Source organism: Myodes glareolus, chromosome 6 (genome assembly GCF_982192425.1).
Source record: "Myodes glareolus chromosome 6, mMyoGla1.1, whole genome shotgun sequence".
Lineage (NCBI taxonomy): Eukaryota > Metazoa > Chordata > Mammalia > Rodentia > Cricetidae > Myodes > Myodes glareolus.
In genome coordinates this window covers 75,494,619-75,513,304 of record NC_142031.1, presented here as the reverse complement: position 1 = coordinate 75,513,304, position 18,686 = coordinate 75,494,619, and the positions used below count along the sequence as shown (strand labels likewise).

At 41.0% G+C, this 18,686-nt stretch overlaps 1 protein-coding gene across 2 annotated transcripts in view; it reads right to left on the bottom strand.

Annotated features, from left to right (window-relative positions):
* Prdm5 (PR/SET domain 5) overlaps window positions 1-18,372 on the bottom strand; it is a 172,032-nt gene extending 153,660 nt beyond the window's left edge. The window contains exons 1-2 of one of the 2 annotated variants that reach the window (XM_085690892.2): window positions 18,160-18,372; window positions 6,378-6,461 (exon numbers count right to left, since the gene is read on the bottom strand). In XM_085690892.2, the coding sequence (XP_085547018.2) occupies window positions 6,378-6,461; window positions 18,160-18,252 (177 nt within the window). In that variant the 5' untranslated portion in view covers window positions 18,253-18,372. The remainder of the gene's footprint in view (window positions 1-6,377; window positions 6,462-18,159) is intronic. The other variant, XM_085690890.2, reaches the window with a different exon arrangement.
* Between the last annotated feature and the right edge of the window lie 314 nt (window positions 18,373-18,686).

The following is an 18,686-nucleotide window of genomic DNA, read 5'->3' as shown; positions in this document are numbered from 1 at the left end:
CACTGTCCTGTGTTCCTTCATGCCATGAAGAGTACTAGAGTGCCTGTCTACCTAACCTGTATCTTTCTCACTTTAGGCTGAAGGCACAGAGTCGTAAACTCACAGTCATCTTTGATGCCAGGAACAGAACACCTCAAGGTCATAGCAGCCGTCTAATGTGGGCAGACTACATGCTGGAGCAGAACACAGAAACAGACAGGTACTCTCAGGGGCGACATGATTGACAGTTTAACAATTTAAGAGACCACCTTGCAAATACCTGGGCTGAGCCAATGGTGGGCAAAAGTACACCATGACCACGATTGCTAACGCTGGATACTTCTTGCTCCTGCCCCTATTCTTCCTCTGTCTAAATCTAAAGTTCATATCAGTAAAAGTAGGATAAACTTGTGGACATGGGACCTTTATATCCCCTTCTTCCCAACATGGTGATGAAATCTTCTTCTCTTTTCACCATTACTCATCACTTCTCTGCCATCAGTATCTAGGGATGTGAGGTCAGCCTAGCTCAGTGGGACTGCAGGCAGGAAGCAGGATTTCTCCTCCTCTGGTTACTCAGTCTGCCACAAGTAAAGCAGATTGCTTCATAGCACTTTGTGCATAACTATTTTATAGCTGAATTGATTCTTTATAAGAGAATGGTACTTTTTCAAAATTGAAATTTAAGGTCTATTTGCTTTGTTTCTAATGTTCCGTGAATTGATACATTTATTAAGTATGATGATATAATAACAAAAAATTAATCTGAATCTAAGTAAAAGAGATTTTTTTCCCTATAACACTCAGAATGTGGATATCTCACTTGACTCTTTCTCATCTGATTCTGGTAAAATCTGGAATCTGAACATGAACCTTTGATTGGGTACACAATGAAAGTATTCCTTCACTAGAGGGCCCACCCAAGGTTACGGACCAAGGTTATATCTGTTCTGTGAATAAGGAATCACCACTAGACACTCAAATGTATTGTAAGTGGTTCAGAAGGCTGGGGGAAAACATGAGCAGAGTGTGAGTGGGGCACAGAGAGGAGAGGGACACACAGAGCCCTGTGTGATCTCAGCACAGATGCAAACCTCGAGAGTAAATGGTGCTTGAAACACCAAAACAAGATATAAAGCTTTAAGGACTCAACAGAAGCACGGCCAGATGTCTTTTGGAAAGGGAGGGGAAAACCCAAAGCCAGCATATCTGAGCTACTGGAAAGACAAACACAATGGATGCTACAATGCCTGCTTCAGAACATCTGCATAACGCTCAAGGGCAAGTGGCAAGTGAAATACGTAAACTGTGTCGAGGTATGTGCTAGAGAAAGGGACTGAACTGTGGTATGAAGTATCTAAAAATGTATCATAGAAATGAATGGTGGAGATTTAAAAAAGCACTACCAAGAGCTTTGGCAATAGCACATGATGTGTTTTAGTCTTAAGGGTGAGTCTAAGAAAATAAAATGAAAGGAAATGTAGTCATAACTCTAAATCACCTGGCAAAAGAACTCCCAATTAAGTGCAGTGGAAAGGCTACAAGGCAGACAACTGGGCACATACCACCAAACTGTTCAAGGGAAACATCTGTGGTCAAGTACTGGCTATAACCCCAGGTCTGACAGCTGGCCTAAAGCCCAAGGAAAGCAACATTCTTCTGCGGATGCACTTTACTAAAAATAAATGAGAAAATCAGAAGCCTTCAATAAGCATTAAGGATAGAAAGAAGTTCAAATCCTGGTAGCCAATACAGCAAAAGGCTGAAATTCTAGGAAATGCTCAGAAGCAGTGGTAATCTTAAATCCCAAGTTGTATCCTGAGAAGGAAGAAGAGCTCCCAGCGATGCAAGCGTTCCCCATGGCTCACAAAAATCCTGTATGTACTTACTGTGCATGCTGCTAGAAACTGATATGTGTCAGTGGGCAAAATGAGTAATGCCTCCAATGCTTTGATATAAAATGACCACCAGGAGCTTCTGCCTTGTCCATGAGCATCATCAGCACCATAAGCAGAATAAAATATAAACTGAGAAAGAACTGTGTCTCATGCTGCCTTGTTAGGGTATTATTTCTAGATGCTCTCACCAGCACCCGGTTCATATGTCATAGCTACAACATAAGTAGGATTGATCATCTAGGAGCAGCATGGTGGCAAACGGAGCAGCACAAATATTAGACCTATTTTCAAAAACTGGCTGATTTCACCCACTGGGAAAGTTAGTCTTTTATCTCCCTTTGAGAATACTCAAGGATTCCAGAACAGACTCAATAAAAGGTCTAGTCATTCTTCTTTCTCTCTGTTCTGTCTAGATGCTGGCATTGTCAACCCTGAAGGAGTGAAAGTCTCTGTCAAGTGTAACTCCAGGTTCTGATGCAGCTCACGCACCACAATCATGGAGAGGATTAGACTAGGGAGAGCAGGGAATCTATGAGTTTCAAAAGATGTTCTCTGCTTTGTTTCTGTTTGGTTGTTTGCATGTTTTTGGTTTTTAATGTTCCCTCAGAAGATCTATCACTGACAAAAAAATTCCTCCTCCTGCCAACAGCATAACCGGAAAAGTAGGAAGTAGCTGGCAATCCAAATGAATACCAGATGAGGACAAGCAAAAGAGAGAAGGGGAGGGGAGGAGAGAAGGCAGAGGAGGGGAGAAGGGAAAGGGGGAGAGAAGGAAATGGGAGGGAAGGGGAAAGGCAGTAGCCTCAACAGAAGCACCATGCATAAGTACATAATGCCAATCTCAGAAGCTGTGTGTTATTAATCCCAGTGTCAGGTGTGGGATATCTCCAGAGGAATTATTGGCCAGAAAACCCCATGGCATCCCAAAGTCAGACAGGCTAGTACCATTCCTCTAAGCTGACCATCAGAACTGATCAGTAAGAGCCTACTGATGAAAACACATGCATCTTTGTTGCAAAACAGTAAAATGATGCTGGAACTATACTGGAAGCTTCCTCCCTGCTGGTTAGCTTTCATAGTGCCAGCAGTTGCTATGCTGGCAGCTCGAGGAGAAAAGTCAGCAATGGTTTTTCTCAGCTTTGGACATAGCATGATGTAATATCCACTTTCCCAGCAAACTGTGCCTACTGGTATACTAGTGGCACACTGCTATGGAGATAACCAGTTGATTGTTGACTGAACCAGTGGCCTGCTCCACTGGAAGGAATCCATGCCAGTACTGTGGATCTGGTCAAAGACTAATATTTGAGATCACAGGCACTAGGGATGAAATTACTACTTTAGTGGACTAAATGGACATGATGTCAAGATCATTTCTAGATACTAATGCTTAAGTCCCACACTAGCACTGCTTTGTCTTAATAGGACACTAGTATTTTCAGTGAACAGCAGTTAATGCAGACACTTATGATTGATCAAGGCAGGGCTAAAACAAGTGACTGGAGAATTCTCAGCCTTAAATGAGACACCCAAATCAGTTCTTAAGGCACATTGTAGAAGAAGGGGTAGAAAGAATATAGTCAATGGGAAGCAGGCAATGAAACTCTGTCTTAAGGTCATGGCAAGGCTGTGGCAGTCACAAATTCACAGCAGCTATTGTTGCCTGCACAGAGTTTACACAAGACAGTCCATCAACATCCAGTCATAGGTGGAGGAGGTTTGAGCACATGCTCTAGGAGAGCTAATAGTAGGTGAGGCCTGCTGGCCAAGAGAAGCCAGTGTCTCAGTGATATGACCACTGGTGAGCTATTCATACAACTGTGGATAACTCCAAGAACCATTTCTACTTAGGCAGTCATGGTTATACTCAAAAAGATTAGGAAGTAGGATGGGAAGTTGGAGAATAGGAGAAGGGAAAATGGAGTTGAAAGGGGATTAGAGAGCTGACAGATAAGTGTGACCAGAATATATTATATACAATGTAAATCTGTCGACAAATAAATTAATAATGACAAAGGGAGAAGGGAGAGAAAAGAAGGGAAGAGAAGGAGGAGGAGAGGACTAAGTACAACGTCCCTGGGAGAACCTGAAGCAACCAGTGCTTTATTCTTTACACCTTCCAAACTATACCTCATTCAAAGCATTAACTACAAAGTAAAATAAAGACGATATACCAGCCACCATGTGACTCTAACATCTATAAGCATCAAAATACATCAATTTCTATGAGTGACAGAGTAAGAGTAAGTAAGTAAGTAAGCGGCACTGGGGGTGCTAGTGTGTGAAAGCAAAATAGCAAAGACACCAAAGAGCTATAGGAGTCAATGATCTGCTGCCGAAATGTCACATATAATGGAGAAACACGGTCTTATACTTTCTTTCTCAAAATTTCCTTCCCAGAGAAAAATTACAGTCACTATCTGTTTCATAACGCGTTGGCTGTGTAGAACACTGGTTTCACCACAAAAAATTCCAGAAAACAAATAGCAAAAGTCATTGGCAAGTTGTTAAATATTATCATTTTTAAGAATTTATAGTCTTTTCCTTGGGTGGTGGGCTGGGGCCCCTTTGTCACATAACATTTAATTTCTGAAAATCTTATGGCAAAAGAATGAACTGCCTATGGAAACTGGTGGAAGCCATAAAAACATCTTAGGTTCCTAAAAATAAGCAATTAAAACAGTCTGCTAAATAAGCACAGCATCAATAATAATTTCTGCTTGGATTACGGTACAGGCCATTGCTCGTTTCTGCTCCTGACCCTTGTGCTACAGAAACCTTTTAGAATTCTTTTTCTCACAACTGCAACATCACCAACATTGTCAATAATAGTAGGATGCTTATACGTATGCTTTGATTGCAGACAACATGTTATGATGGATTTATATGATGGATTTATATGTCAACAGCTAAGTTTCAGTACTACATGAATGAATCAAAGACTAATCTTGATATTCTGTACATTAAGTTCACTTTTAATCAAAGAGATTACCCATCATACTATGGGACTCTCACTGGACTGGTCCATGGCTTTAAGAGAATGATGACAGGCTTCCAAAAGCACACTGCCTTAGAAAAAATCATTAGCCTTCATCTGAGTTTCCAGTCTGTCAGCCTCACCTTCTGTGTTAGTTACTTTTCTATTGTTGTGATGCAACATCACGATCAAGGCAACTGACAGAAAGAAGGGTTTGGGGTGGAAGGGCTTACAGTTCCAGAGGGAAAGAGTGCATCATGGCAGGGAATCTTGGCAGCAGATAGCAGACAAGTAACAGAAACCACTAAGATTTCACATCTTGTACAACAAGCAGGAAGTAGAGAGAAAACTGGAAATAGTACATGGCTTTTGAAACCTCACATTCTACTACAAGGAACAGACTTCCTTCAGGAGGACACCTCCTAAGCCTACCCAAACAGTGGCATCAACGTGGGACCAAGTATTCAAACATCTGATCCAATGGGGGTCATTCTCATTTAAACCACAGCACCACACATTTCAGATTCTCACAACTGCATGATTTAAACCTTGAAATAAAGCTTTTTATGTGCTCCAAGGCAGCCTTAGATGCATGAAACCCTATCTCAAAAGCAAACCAATAAAAAACAAAGACACATTTTTTGACTTACAACCTCCACCTTTCAACCCATCTACACATGCTTCAGCTCTTGCACACCTAATAGAATTCTTGCTCTACTGAGGTCTTTGAATTTCCCTTTCAACTGTCTTCAAGGCTCTGATTCCCTAGTTCTAATCCTTGGGCCCTTCTTCTAATCAATACAAGCTAAAAAGTAATTGAAAGTAGGATATGAAATCTGCATAATAAATAAGACACACTCACATATGCAAATCCCACAGAAAAAAAAACTTTATATGGTAAAGGCAGTTTACAACACCCTAATTCCTACATATACATCCCAAAGGTAAGTATAGTTTAAGTGTGAAGTGTTCATTGAATAAGGAATGCAAAGCTACTTCTATACCATTAGAACTGCAATTGGGAAATAAAGGTTAAAAGAAAAGCACAATTTGATTTATAAAAATCCAATTCTAAATTCAGTGCATGTTCACTTTGAAATCCAAACATCCTTTACCATATGGGGGAACAATAGTTAAATTTCAGAGTTCTAAAAGAATTGTGTAGGAGACTATTGCAGTAGTCTAACATTTTTAATGTTGACCTTTATGAAGACGTTCCAGGTCTGGCAAGATGACGCCACAGCCCATGCTGCTCTGCCAAGGGTCAAGTTTATCACCACCTGTAACTCCAGCTCCAGAGGATATAACACCCTCTTTAGACTCTACAGCCTCCTGCACTCACATGTGTACACACACACACACACACACAGTTTAAAAAATATATCAATAAAACAATAAAGCAATAAGACATTTCAGTATATAAAACTCAACTGACCAATACTGATTCAATGACCTTACTTCAGTATCATACCATAGTACCATACAAATGGGAACAATCCCTGATGTTATCAACCATACCTTACCTCCCACATCAGTCGGTAGTCCATATTTTCATCCAGATCTTCAGGCATTCGCTTCTCTCCAGCAAATGGTCCAAATTTTTCACCCTATAGAGCAAAAATCACATTGTAAAAGCATCAATGTAAGAATCAGCTACCAAAATAAACCAGCTTATCACATGGAATCTTTTTCATCCACATCTTCACTTTATAAAATATTAACTATGTAAACAAACTACAAAGCTAATACAAAATGTTTCCATGTTTTTTAAATACAGTTTAATCTGCTTTAGTCTAAAAGCTTCAACACACCACACAGAAGCCAACATAAAAGGGTTAAACCTTTTATTCTGACATCTGTAGACCGTACTCTATGCGTCCATCTTCCTCACAGCCTTTGGCAGGGGCTGAAATGAAAAGCATGAGTGTTGCCTGACTTGAGAGACAAGCCCACCAGCCAGAACATCACCTGGTTTCCATAAAAATCATAAATCCATCCTCTTTTGCACAAGAAAGAAATATGTCTACCATTCTCAGAGGAAGCCTGTTCATAAATAAAATTTAAATTTGCCTGTCAATCTTTGCAGCAGCCTGGTGGTCACACTTTGAGCAGGTAGGAACAGAATGTGTGCTTTGAAGCCTACTGCATGAGAATCATTAGCGCAGTTGTTACAAAAACCAGTCTCTGGAAATTGAATGAATTGAATGTAGAGGACAGAATTCTGATGGATACCCTGATGAGAAGCATGAGTAGAGGCCTTATAAACCATGAGGAAAAGATCAAGTGGATAACATGAAGTCCTGATCTGTCACCTGTGTGGCATAGACTCTGAAGTGCATCGACTGTGAGGTGTAGACTCTGAGTGTACAAACTGTGATGTGTAGACTCTGAGTGTACCAACTGTGAGGTATAGATTCTGAGTGTACCAACTGTAAGGTGTAGACTCTGAGTGTATGGACTGTGAGGTGTAGATTCTGAGTGTACTGACTGTGAGGTATAGACTCTGAGTGTACTGAATGTGAGGTACTGACTGTGAAGTGTAGACTCTGGGTGAACTGACTGTGAGGTGTAGACTGTGAGTGTACCGACTGTGAGGCATAGATTTTGAGTGTACCAACTGTGAGGTACAGATTCTGAGTGTACCAACTGTGAGGTGTAGACTCTGGGTGCACAGACTGTGAGGCATAGACTCTGTGTGTACCAACTGTGAGGTGTAAATTCTGAGTGTACCAATTGTGGGGTGTAGACCTTGCTGTGTCAGTTGTGAGGCACGGTCCCTAAATGTCTGGAAACTTAGCAAACCATACGTAATAGTAAGGGACAATTATATTTGTTCATGTGTGTACATGTGTTTTAAGATGTGGTCTCATGTACCCCAAGAGGGCCTCCAACTTTACCTACCTGTTTATCTAAGTATGTGTGTGTGTGATAGAATAGATACAACCATTGTAGTATTGAAGCAGACACTGAGAAGTTGTTTTAACTAAGAAGTCCTGTTCCTCTCTTGGGTTTACAAGATAACGAAAACCATAAAGAAAGCCCAGCTTCTCTGTCTTTGCTGTGTTTGTACTTTCTTTGGCAGAAAGCATAGAGGTGTGCTACGGTCCGTAACTTTTGCCTCAACTCACATTAAACACTAAGAAGAGGGAAACCTATCTCTGGATGAGGATACACCCTCAGGGATTAACAGACAAGCAAGGTAACAGTCTAAAGGACTACCTTGCCGGAACGATTAGACCGAGAGAATAACAAACTTTAGGACCACACCTCACTAAGATGGTACCATTACGCATGTTTCCTGCCCTCAGCTGAAACCTAAACCCCATGGCAGCAGCCCGAGACAGTCTTGTGTCATTTAGACCCCCTTATTCATTTCTCTTCCTAATGTGGCCAATCTTCTCTCTCTGCATTTTCCCATCATCCCTCTGTAACTTGGTGTGTTGTGGGTGGTGGGCCAAGTCCAGCTTTTTGGAGCTGGGAAGTAAGCTTTTCACACTAAAAAAATTATCCAGAAAGAGTATGTGGTCCCTGATCATATCTTGGTTCACAGATAAGCAGTTATTAAAAATAAAATTAGAGACAACTGGAGTAAAGTGAATATGGGCTGGTATCAAAAGATATTGGGAAATTACTGTTTTGTCAAACATTAAAATAATATTTGAAGTACTGTGTGTTATGTAGTTCACAAATAAACACATGTGTGAAGAAGATGTAAATTATAACTTCAGAACAAATCTGAAGTTGAAGCATGTATATTTGAAATAATGATAGTTTTTTTTCACAGGAGTTTAGAGTTTCCTTTAAAATATGATTATGTCTCATTGTTAAAGTACTGTGCACAAACATGCTTTTATAATATAATTATGCCTCCACAAGTATATTAGATGTGTTTCTAAAGAGTTCAATGGGAAGATCACCCAATCTTCTTTCCTTGTGAATGTAAGATAGAGTCTAAGTACCCCCTAAATCAGTTCACCTTACTAATATAACTTTGGCCTTGTTATGAATATTAATGTAACCAGGTCAAAAAAAATCTACCGGGGTGAGAGAACTATTGACCTAAATGAAGACATCCTGTGGGATTACCTCAGAAGTTCTTAACTGAATTGAAGTTAAACTGCAAAGTCTATCCAATGGCTCCATTATTATCCCTTTCTCCCCAACTGGAATCTATGAACAACTACTATTCACAGTTGCTATGGTAGGCATCAGGGGAAGAAATGTTATGGTGTCCATAACTCTTCATTCTGCACTGTAAGTGTATCATATAAAGTACAAGTGAAAGGAGCAGTACAGAGTTGTGAATAGGAGGTACACAGAGATGATACACAGATACACAGACAGACAGCCATAGACACAGGCATAAATGTAGAGAAATATCACAGCAGAAAGCAGTGTATTTTCTTTCTGCTCCCCTTCCTTACACACTTGATTTTCTCATCAAAACAACTGATATTAGCATCTACGGGTAATGTGTAACAATGAGGCCTAAAGTCGGAAAGAAGAAGCGTGAGGCTAACAAAAGTCGGAAAGAACTTCAAAGTCAGACATGCAGTAGGCATCTGCCCTTGATGTGCAGGAAAGTCCACAAAGGCCAAAGAGTTGACTGATGGGACTCAACAGCCTACTGCCACCTGCAGAACAAACAAAAATGGCCTAAATGAGCAAGGTCCATTTGCTAGAGAGAGTGAAATCAAAGTGAAAAAAATAAGACCCAAGTCAGGGGGTTAAGAAAAGAAAGGCAAACCAACTTTTCCACAGATGGAACCCACGGCTGCAGAAATACTAAGGGCTAGAGATACAGCTAGTGAGTGAGGACCTATTTTGTATGCTTGAAGGCCTGCCCCATCACGCACAGCAAATAAGAAAACTAATTATAATAAATAAAAAGATAATGCATGAATTTTCTAATGAAACTTAAAGACATTGAAATACATCAACTCAAAAGACTTTTTTAATAAAAACTTGCTTGAATGAGGATTGGTTTGTTGTATAGGTGCATGTATGTAGGCACATTCCCATGTGTGTTGGTGTACCTGTGTGAGAGCACATATGTGTGTGCGCATGTCTATGAAGGCCAGAGGTTGACAAAGGGTGTCTTCCTCAACTGCTTTCCACTTTATTTAGTGAAGGTTTCTTAGTGAACCCAAAGCTTGCCGATTTGTCTAGTCCCATTGCCTGCTTGCTCCATGGACCCCCATCCCCAGTCTCCCGAGCTCTGAATGACAAGTGAATCGCAAAGTCCCCAGCTTTTGTATGCAGGCTTTGAAGAACCGAACTCCACTTTTCTAGCACTTTGTCCATTCATCCATCTCCCCATCACCATTAACGAAAACTTCTAATACTTAAAAAACATGATTTCACAATTGGATATTTTTAGAAAATGTATTAAAACATGGGGAGAAAGAGGAATCAAATTAAAGACATATCTCAAAGGAAAACAAAGAGGTAAGAGTAAGCTTTCTGGAGAATAGTTCAAGGGCAACTCCAATCTATATAGTTCAGAGGATATTTAAAAAGTAGGTTGAAAGACAGTAATTGGGAAGATGCTTCCGAAAGCTGAAGATAAATCTGCCTCTGTAGATCAAATGGTCTTTTGAGGCACTGTCTTCAGAGGCACTGTCATGCTAGGCAACCTCAGCACTCACTCTTATATCGTGACATCAGAATCACCTCCATGCTAGGTAATATAAGATACTCCCTTGCTAGGAGATACCAGAGGAATTCATTTTATTAGGTAAACTTGGAGGCACTCACTTCTATGTTAAATGACATAAAAATCACTCCTCTTTTCTAGGTGACATAAGAGTAATTCACTCCAGGCAAGGTGGCATCAGAGCCTAGACAAACTCTAATAAACTCTCTGAACTTCAGAGATAAATAGAGCTGGCAAGATTTCCAGCAGCTAAATTAGAATGTTATCTGGAAAACACAAAGCACCAACCAATATAAACAATCAAATGAGACCTTGAGAAAATGTTCACTAAATATAAACCAAAAACACTGAAAGTCATTTAAACAACTCAAAGTATAAGGAGAGCAACTTTCATACACAGATTCAAAGAGAATATTACATACCTGGTTTAATAAGAAAAAAACTTCAAAAAGTCCATTGATTAAAATGAACCAGGATAAACACTCTGGAACTTAGAACTGGGATAGCAGTTGAACAATGGGATCAGAGATAGACACCCTCTAGTAATGGAGAACGATGGTGGTACTAGAGTAACGAATACAGTAGTGGCCTGCCTCATGAGGTTTCCTCTGAAACCTCTTGACTGGAGGCCATTTCGGATATTTTAGTAAAGAATATGAATGTTCTCTGCCCATGCCCTGAAAACTTGCTCAGGGTTAAATTTGGAAGGACTAATTTCTTTGGTGGAGGGATCAAGACAGTATGCTAATGAGTCAGTGGTATGATTATTACTGGTCATGCTTATTCAAGTCTGCAATGAAAAGATCAAATACAGTTTAGAGAGAAAAAAATAGACCTAGGAAGATTTATGGTTCCCACTGCATGTGCTAGAAATGAGGCTGTAGTTGTTAAAGAGATTAGGACCATTGAGGAGAGACTTGCTCTACATTAGAACAAAGACAAAGGTGGCCTCAGGTCAAGACCCCATCCAGTTGAGTCTCTAATTGGTCAAAGGAAAAGGCCTAAAAGGTTGCTTACTCCTAGAAAGCAACTGCTTCAACATATCATAGCTACTACTAACAGAAGGTTTAAGGGGAGGGCTAATGTCTACCCCAGACAGGCAACCCGACATGGCATTGTTATCTTTGGGGAAATGGCTTTGGAGACATACTAAATGCAAGAGTAAGGAGCCAGGGATTCTACCTCTGTGTTTTCAAAGAGCTGCTAAGACTAGGTGATGTATAACAAGGGTATAAAGGCACTTCAAGAAGGTCATGAAAACACAGAAGGCCCTAAGATGCCATTGCAGGGGCGGAAATGGAAACTTTCATAATTTAATAAACTTTGAAAAAAAAAAGATGCCATTGTATAAAGGCATGAAGGTTAAGCCTGAGTTTCCATAGAGATTACATGCTGTCAATGATAGAGCCATGAGATATCTACCAAGAGCTATACGCAGGGAGTGGAACCAGCTCAAAAAGAGATGTATATTGCAGGCAGCAGAGCTGGAGGGGATGGAGCCATCTAACCCCTTTGAAACTGAAGTCTTAGACAGTGGACTTGGAGCTACAGGATTTGGTGTTTGCTCTACTGCATGTTGGTCTTATTTTGTTCCAGTATTTTCTCATTATACCCTCATTATTATTTTTTATAATATGAACTTATATTCTCTGCCATTGTATGTTGGGTATATGTAACTTGTTTTATTTAACAGGTATCCACACTTAAGAAGATGCTTTGAGTTTCAGAAGAAACTTGAGGCTTTGCACTTGTTGAACAATGTCGAGACTGTTAATACTATATGAAATTTGACAATGAGTTAAATGCATTTTGCATCATGAGGTGGTCATGAGCCTATATGGCCAGGGAGTGGAAGGTGATAGTTTGAATTAAAAATATCACCTATAGGCTTGGTATTTGAACACATGGTCTCCAGCAATTGGCACTGTTTGCGGAGGTGACAGAACCTATAAAAAGTGCAGATATGCTGTAGAAAGTACACGACTGGGGGTGGGTTTTGAAAATATACAGTCTTATTCCACTACCAGTTTACGTTCTCTGCTTTCTGTGTGTGTGTCTAAGTCTCCTGCTCTGGTTGCCTGCCGCCATTATGGACTCTACCTTTGGAACTGTAGGCCAAAATAAATTCTTTCCATAAGTCGGTTTTGTTCATGATGTTTTATCCCTAAAACAAAGAAAAACCAAAACTATAAATATCAATCACAAATGTTTATTTTGCTGTTTAAAATATAATTGGTGATCCAAAGGAAAAATTGTAATTGTGAAGCTTACATCGAAAATAAAATAAATGACAAATAAAGATAGGGGAGTAAGTGTGAGTATATGTTTCATCATGATGCCTGACTTGCCCCCGTTATCTAACAGACATCTTAAAAACAAACCTGAAGTTGAGCATCTGCTGCTCAGCAACCATCCATCTCTTCAAACTTGATCCACACAAGCTCGCCATGTCAGTTACTAACAATTCAATCCTTTTAGGATTTCAGGCTAAGCCCTGGAAACTGCCTTGATCATTCTTGTTCTCTGACATCCTAGCAAATATCTGTCCCCTCTGCCTTCAAATTTGACACTTAGTCTGAACCTCATTGCCTCCCATGAATCACAGAAAGAAAATCCTAGGAAGTCTCTGCTTACACAGTTTTTCCATAACAGATTACGTTCAGTGCTGCAGTCAGAGTAATCCTTGATAAACATGACCCTCCTCTGTAAGTATCCAAATCGCTCAGATTAATACCAGTCTTCAGTTACATAAAACGCTCTAGGAAATATGATTCTCCTCCACATACCCTCCTTCTGTTAATCCCTACATCCTTGAGGTATTTTAAGAATTACCGCTGGCTCACTCCTGAATGCCTACTGGTCTCCTTGGAAGCCAATATGCAAAGCAAGCCTGCCTGTCTCAGGACCTCGGACTGACTTGCTCCCTTGGCTAGAATGTTCTTCTCCTGGAAATATATTTGGCTGATTTCCTACCATCCTTCAAAACATTGCTCAAATCTCACTTTAGCTGAAATTACTAAGTTACCTAATTCATAGCATTTTTCACTTATGTACCAACCAACCACACCTAGCCCTACTGTTTTTTCTATAGAACTTATCATGTTCTAACACAGTATACAATTTAACTACTAGATAACGCAAGCTCCACAAGAGCCAGAATATTCGTTTTTTTTTTACTACTCTAGCTAAGTATCTAGTACAGCTCTCAGCCTATAGTGTGACTAGAGTGCTTGAATGACTGTGTAGAATAAGGCATAAACAAATATTAATGCATAGCTGCAATATGGAATTATTCAACCACCATAATAGAGCTGTTCACAGTAGCCAAGTTATAGCATCAGCCTGGGTACCCATAAACAGATACACAGGAGAAAATGTCACATATTAATTAATTAAGTAACTATACACATAACAAACAACGGAGTTTCATTCAGTCATACACATTTAAATTATGCAATCTGTAGGCAAATTGATGGAAGTGGAGACCATCGTGCTGCACGAAACAAGACAAAGCCAGAAAGCTGAGCATCACATACTTTCTCTAATATGCCAAATATAGATTTAAAATACTAAGACATCGAAGTAGAGGCAGATTTATTTAGGAAAATGAGAGAAGATCACTTGGGGAAGATGGGGGACAAGAGAGGACCACGAGATTGAGTGAGGTCAAAGTATTTGGTACACTGATGGAAAAAACACAATGAAACCCATTATTTTACACAATTAACATGGTCTAGTAAAGACCACTGATGAAATAATTATAATAACAAAACTCAAAATAGTGAAATTACCTACAGGGTTACTGCTGACTGAGAAATGTTCAGGACTGCACTTATTCTCTTCCTATTTTTGTAAAATAATCTTTGTGTTTGAGTGTATTTGAATCTGCATTTGTAAACTTAACATTTTATGATTACAGGGGAAAACACCACTTTGATAGAAAGAGTACACATTGATTATTCCTGATCTTAACTGTGAAAAGTCAAAAGTGTTCTAGTTTCCAGATTTAAGGGAAGGTTACTATGCAGCTACAGATATATAAACAGATAAATATATAATTAAGTGGAAATAAAACCAAAATCTAAATGGAGAATTCATACATTTCATATACACTTTACACATTGTCTGAAAATAATTTCATGCAACCATTAGTATGCCTGGCTATATGTAGTATGTTCCATGTCTGGTATCATACAGACTCAAAATGATACAATTTTGGAACATTTCAAATTTTACATTAGAAATGCCCAACTCATGTATAGAAGGACCTGAGTTCAGATTCTGTAGACCACATTAGTGTGGGACAGAGCTTCCCCCAGCATCAGTTCAACCACCTACGAAGCGGGGTTTGTCACAGGGCCTAAGTAAGAACTGAGAAAAGCTGTCTTGACTGCTCTCTCTGTCATTCACCCTCTGTCTCCGTAGTAAGGACAGTTCCTATTGCAGCAGCTTCATAAATATTTCATTAGTTAAACTCTATTAAATTATAAACAAAATATTTAGTTATTAGTAGCTGTTATTGTCACAAAATCAAATACAAAGTTTAGAAAATGTCAGTTTAAGTTGATCTATGGTGAACCTTGAAAAATCTGTAAGAGCAGTAAACATAAGGCCTTGATGGGTCCCCATGGCGAGACCTGACTGTATAAACAGGGAGGCAGTGTCACTGCAGTGACTCTATTTCCAAATCAGTGAGTTACCATCAGCCATCAGAAAATGAAATACACATCTCCTGGCAGAGTTTAAGCCAGATAAAAACCCATTGGTCTTAAAGGGGTCATCATCTAAAACTAATTAGCAAAATACATTATTACACAAAATCTAGTCTTTCTATATGAACATGGGAATCATTCTTCTGATTGCTTTTCTATTCTCTTTGGGATTTTTGTTGTAGTTGTTGTTTGCTTGGCTGGTTAGTTTGGTTTTGACCATCGTGTATTTTCTTCTAAACTGCACACTTTCAACTTTCCTTTACTTTTTAAATTTTCGTTCTATTTTTACAAACTGGGCATTAATATTATTTTCATTAACATTTTTTCATCAGAAACGAGTGTCTGACTTATAAAAAACAGGGAGTTGACACCTGGTACAGTGGGAGGCATGGGAACCTGAGAGGAAGCTGTACATCTCGTGCCACGTCGGGTGAGGTCATCTGTACCAGGATAATGTGCCACCTCGGGTGAGCTCACCTGTACCAGGATAATGTACCAACTCGGGTGTACTCACTTTTACCACAATAATGTGTCAACTAGAGCACTTATGACATTCTTTAAAATGTCATTGTTTGTAACATATTAGAATCTACTCTTTGCTACTCCAAAACACAATTTCTCTTCCCCTGGTCAAAGGAACACACCCAAGCTTTAATGTATAACTGGTAAACAATCAAGAATCAATGCTACCTGCAAACATTTGCAAAGGGTGTATCATTACAGGACCAGGACATGATGAAACTATCACTCCAATTAGTTATTATGAAGGAAGGAAATGCTTCACAAAGGGGTGAGTCGAGAGAAGTATGAGGTCCCTTTGCAAAAGGAATTCCAAATATATCTGTGGAATGTACAAATAGGACATTTCTTGGAAGATTCCCCAAACCAATTTCTGGACTCTAGTCTCTGAACTTTAAATCAACAGATAACTTGAATTTCAATTATGTTGTTAAACAGGCATATCACACAAGCACACCTGCTTTAAAAGTATGATACAACGTCTCTAATTGTTAGCACATGCTCCCACGTGGTAAATCCTAAAATCTGTTTAGAAGAACATGAGCATTTTTAAAGGCGGTCCTTAACACAGCTCCAATCGCAGCTGTTGCCTTCTCAGACCTCCTGAAATATGTGTGGTCAGGTAAGACTTACATGAGTGACTTGGAAAATAAAAGCTGAGACACAGTGAAATGGGAAAGGCATGTAAGAACATTCAGCCTGATCTTACAAGTCAGCTAAAATCTGTTGTGTGGCTTCAGTTTTGTCCCCGGTATTTACGGGAGAAAAAAGTGGAAGTCGACCAAAAGTCATCAGTGACCACTGTGATTGGATATCTTAGAGTAACAACTCTGTCAAAGGTGTCTAGATTATTGTAAGCAGTGTTCTGCGTGGTCAGCATGCTAGAGGCAACCTAGGTGAAAAGTCTGTGTTCAGTAAAAGTTCCATTAGCTGCATAAGATGAGTGCCTACCAATGCTGCCTTATTACGACTTGAGATATTCCATCCCACACCAAGCAACCAAGCAATACTCCACCAACACACGGAAACATCAAAAGCAAAGGCGTAGTCCAACTACTAAAAAAGCCTGAGTAATCAAGACAAGGATTAGGAGATAACTCTTACTTTTGAACGAATGACTTGTGTCGTACTATTCGTGAGCACGAAATGGTTCCTAATTATAGTTATACCAGAAACCTTAAGGAAAAGTCCACCTGGGGGTTTTTCAGGCTGTAAGACTGAAACAGAAGCAGACTGTCAACGGTACAAGGGAGTCATTTGATGATGGGTGTATTTGGCTTTGAAATCTGTTGATCTTAACATTTGGTCATTTGGCAACATCTCTCCAACTCATTGCAAAATTAAATGAAGTATTAACCCCTGTGTTTTGTGTTTACATTTGAACACCCTCCCAAACAGCCACCGATAAAATGTTAATATTTGTTTTGGTTTTTTCCATCGGGCTCTGAAAACTTCTTGTGGGTCAGGCTGTGAACCCAGCACTGTCTACTAGTCTTTGCTCTTAGTGTCAGAGGCAGAGACTGGGGTCTCCAGAGGTATCCTCTGAACCTCTGTTTTCCTGAGTATCAAAGCAAAGCCTGGACAGCGTGGGGGGGGGGGTAAAAGAAGCTAGGAAAGTGTCGGGGGGCAGGGTTATAAAGCATGTTGTTCCATAACAGAGTGTTCTAAAAAGACCGTACACTTTCTATTCAGAAACCATGGGTTTGAAGCCTAATAAATTAGCTCAGCAGGATGTATAACTTTAGGAATCCTCTGCTCACCTGTTAAATGAGAACTAAGAGTTGGCTCCAGAGTGTGTTGAGCTGGTAAAGACAAATGACACATATGGATAAAGTACCAAGCATGGGCCCTGTTCGGTGAACCTTGACCATGCTTACTCACAGTGCTTCTGCCCTGCCTCCTCTGGTTCGTTTCACATCTGCTAACCCACCATAGCTCAAGCCACGAAGTTCTAAGGTTGTAAGTCAAGATTCGGAGTGTTTAGTATCCTGTCTTCTACATCTCTGCAACATCTTTAGTGCGTCATCACCCAGGGCAGCCTGTGCTTGCCCTAATCGCACGCCTCTGCAGCTCTGGAAGATGATCCAATGTCAAAAATAAAATTTAAAAGTGCAAAGAAAATAGGCCGAAGATTCAGATTATCACCCCAGGGTGGCAGTGCGAAAGACCTCCTCTCTGAGGTTCGCGGGCCTGCACTGCTCTTCAGGCTGCACGGGCCCATCTGCACAAGAAGTGAGGGGTAAGACACACCGACTGTTGTGAAGGCGGAGGCCGCCTGGCGCGGGGCTCCGGGAAACGGCAGCCCGGGCGAGCCTCACGCCGCAGCCGCGAAGGGTAGCCAGGCTGCCCGCTCCCTGCAGGCCCGCACTCCCCGCAGGCCCTGGGACGTGGCGCGGCCTGCGCGGGCCGCTCACCCACCTTGCGCACGCGGCGGGCCGTGTAGAGCCCCATCCCGTCCTGGACCCGGGACGACTTCAGGGCGAACCTGTCTGGTACGTACATGCCCAGCATCCTCCGCCTGTCGGCCGCGCGCCCCGGGCGCCGCACGTGGAGATGGGGTGCGGGCCAGGGGCGGCCGGGAGGAGGAAATGAGCTCTGCTCCCAGAATCCCCACCTCCCTGCTCGGCTCCCCGCGGCCTGGCCCCTCCTCGGCCCGGGCAGGCGCGGCCGGAGCGGCAGGGCGCCCGGGACACCGGGACAAGCTGATTGGCCCAAAGTTGGCGGTGGCGGCTGGGAGCCCCAAACCCCAGACCCCCGAGCCTCCCGCCCTGCAGATGAGACTCTGGCCACAACAACACTCCTCGCAGCATCTTTGCATTTGGCAAGCGTGTCTGGAGTCTCCTCAAATACAGAACGAAATGGGCCTTGCATCAGCCTTGGCATCTCCAAAATAGCCTTCTGCTGACCACAGCTGAGACCAGCCGTGAAGGTCAGGGAAACCTTTG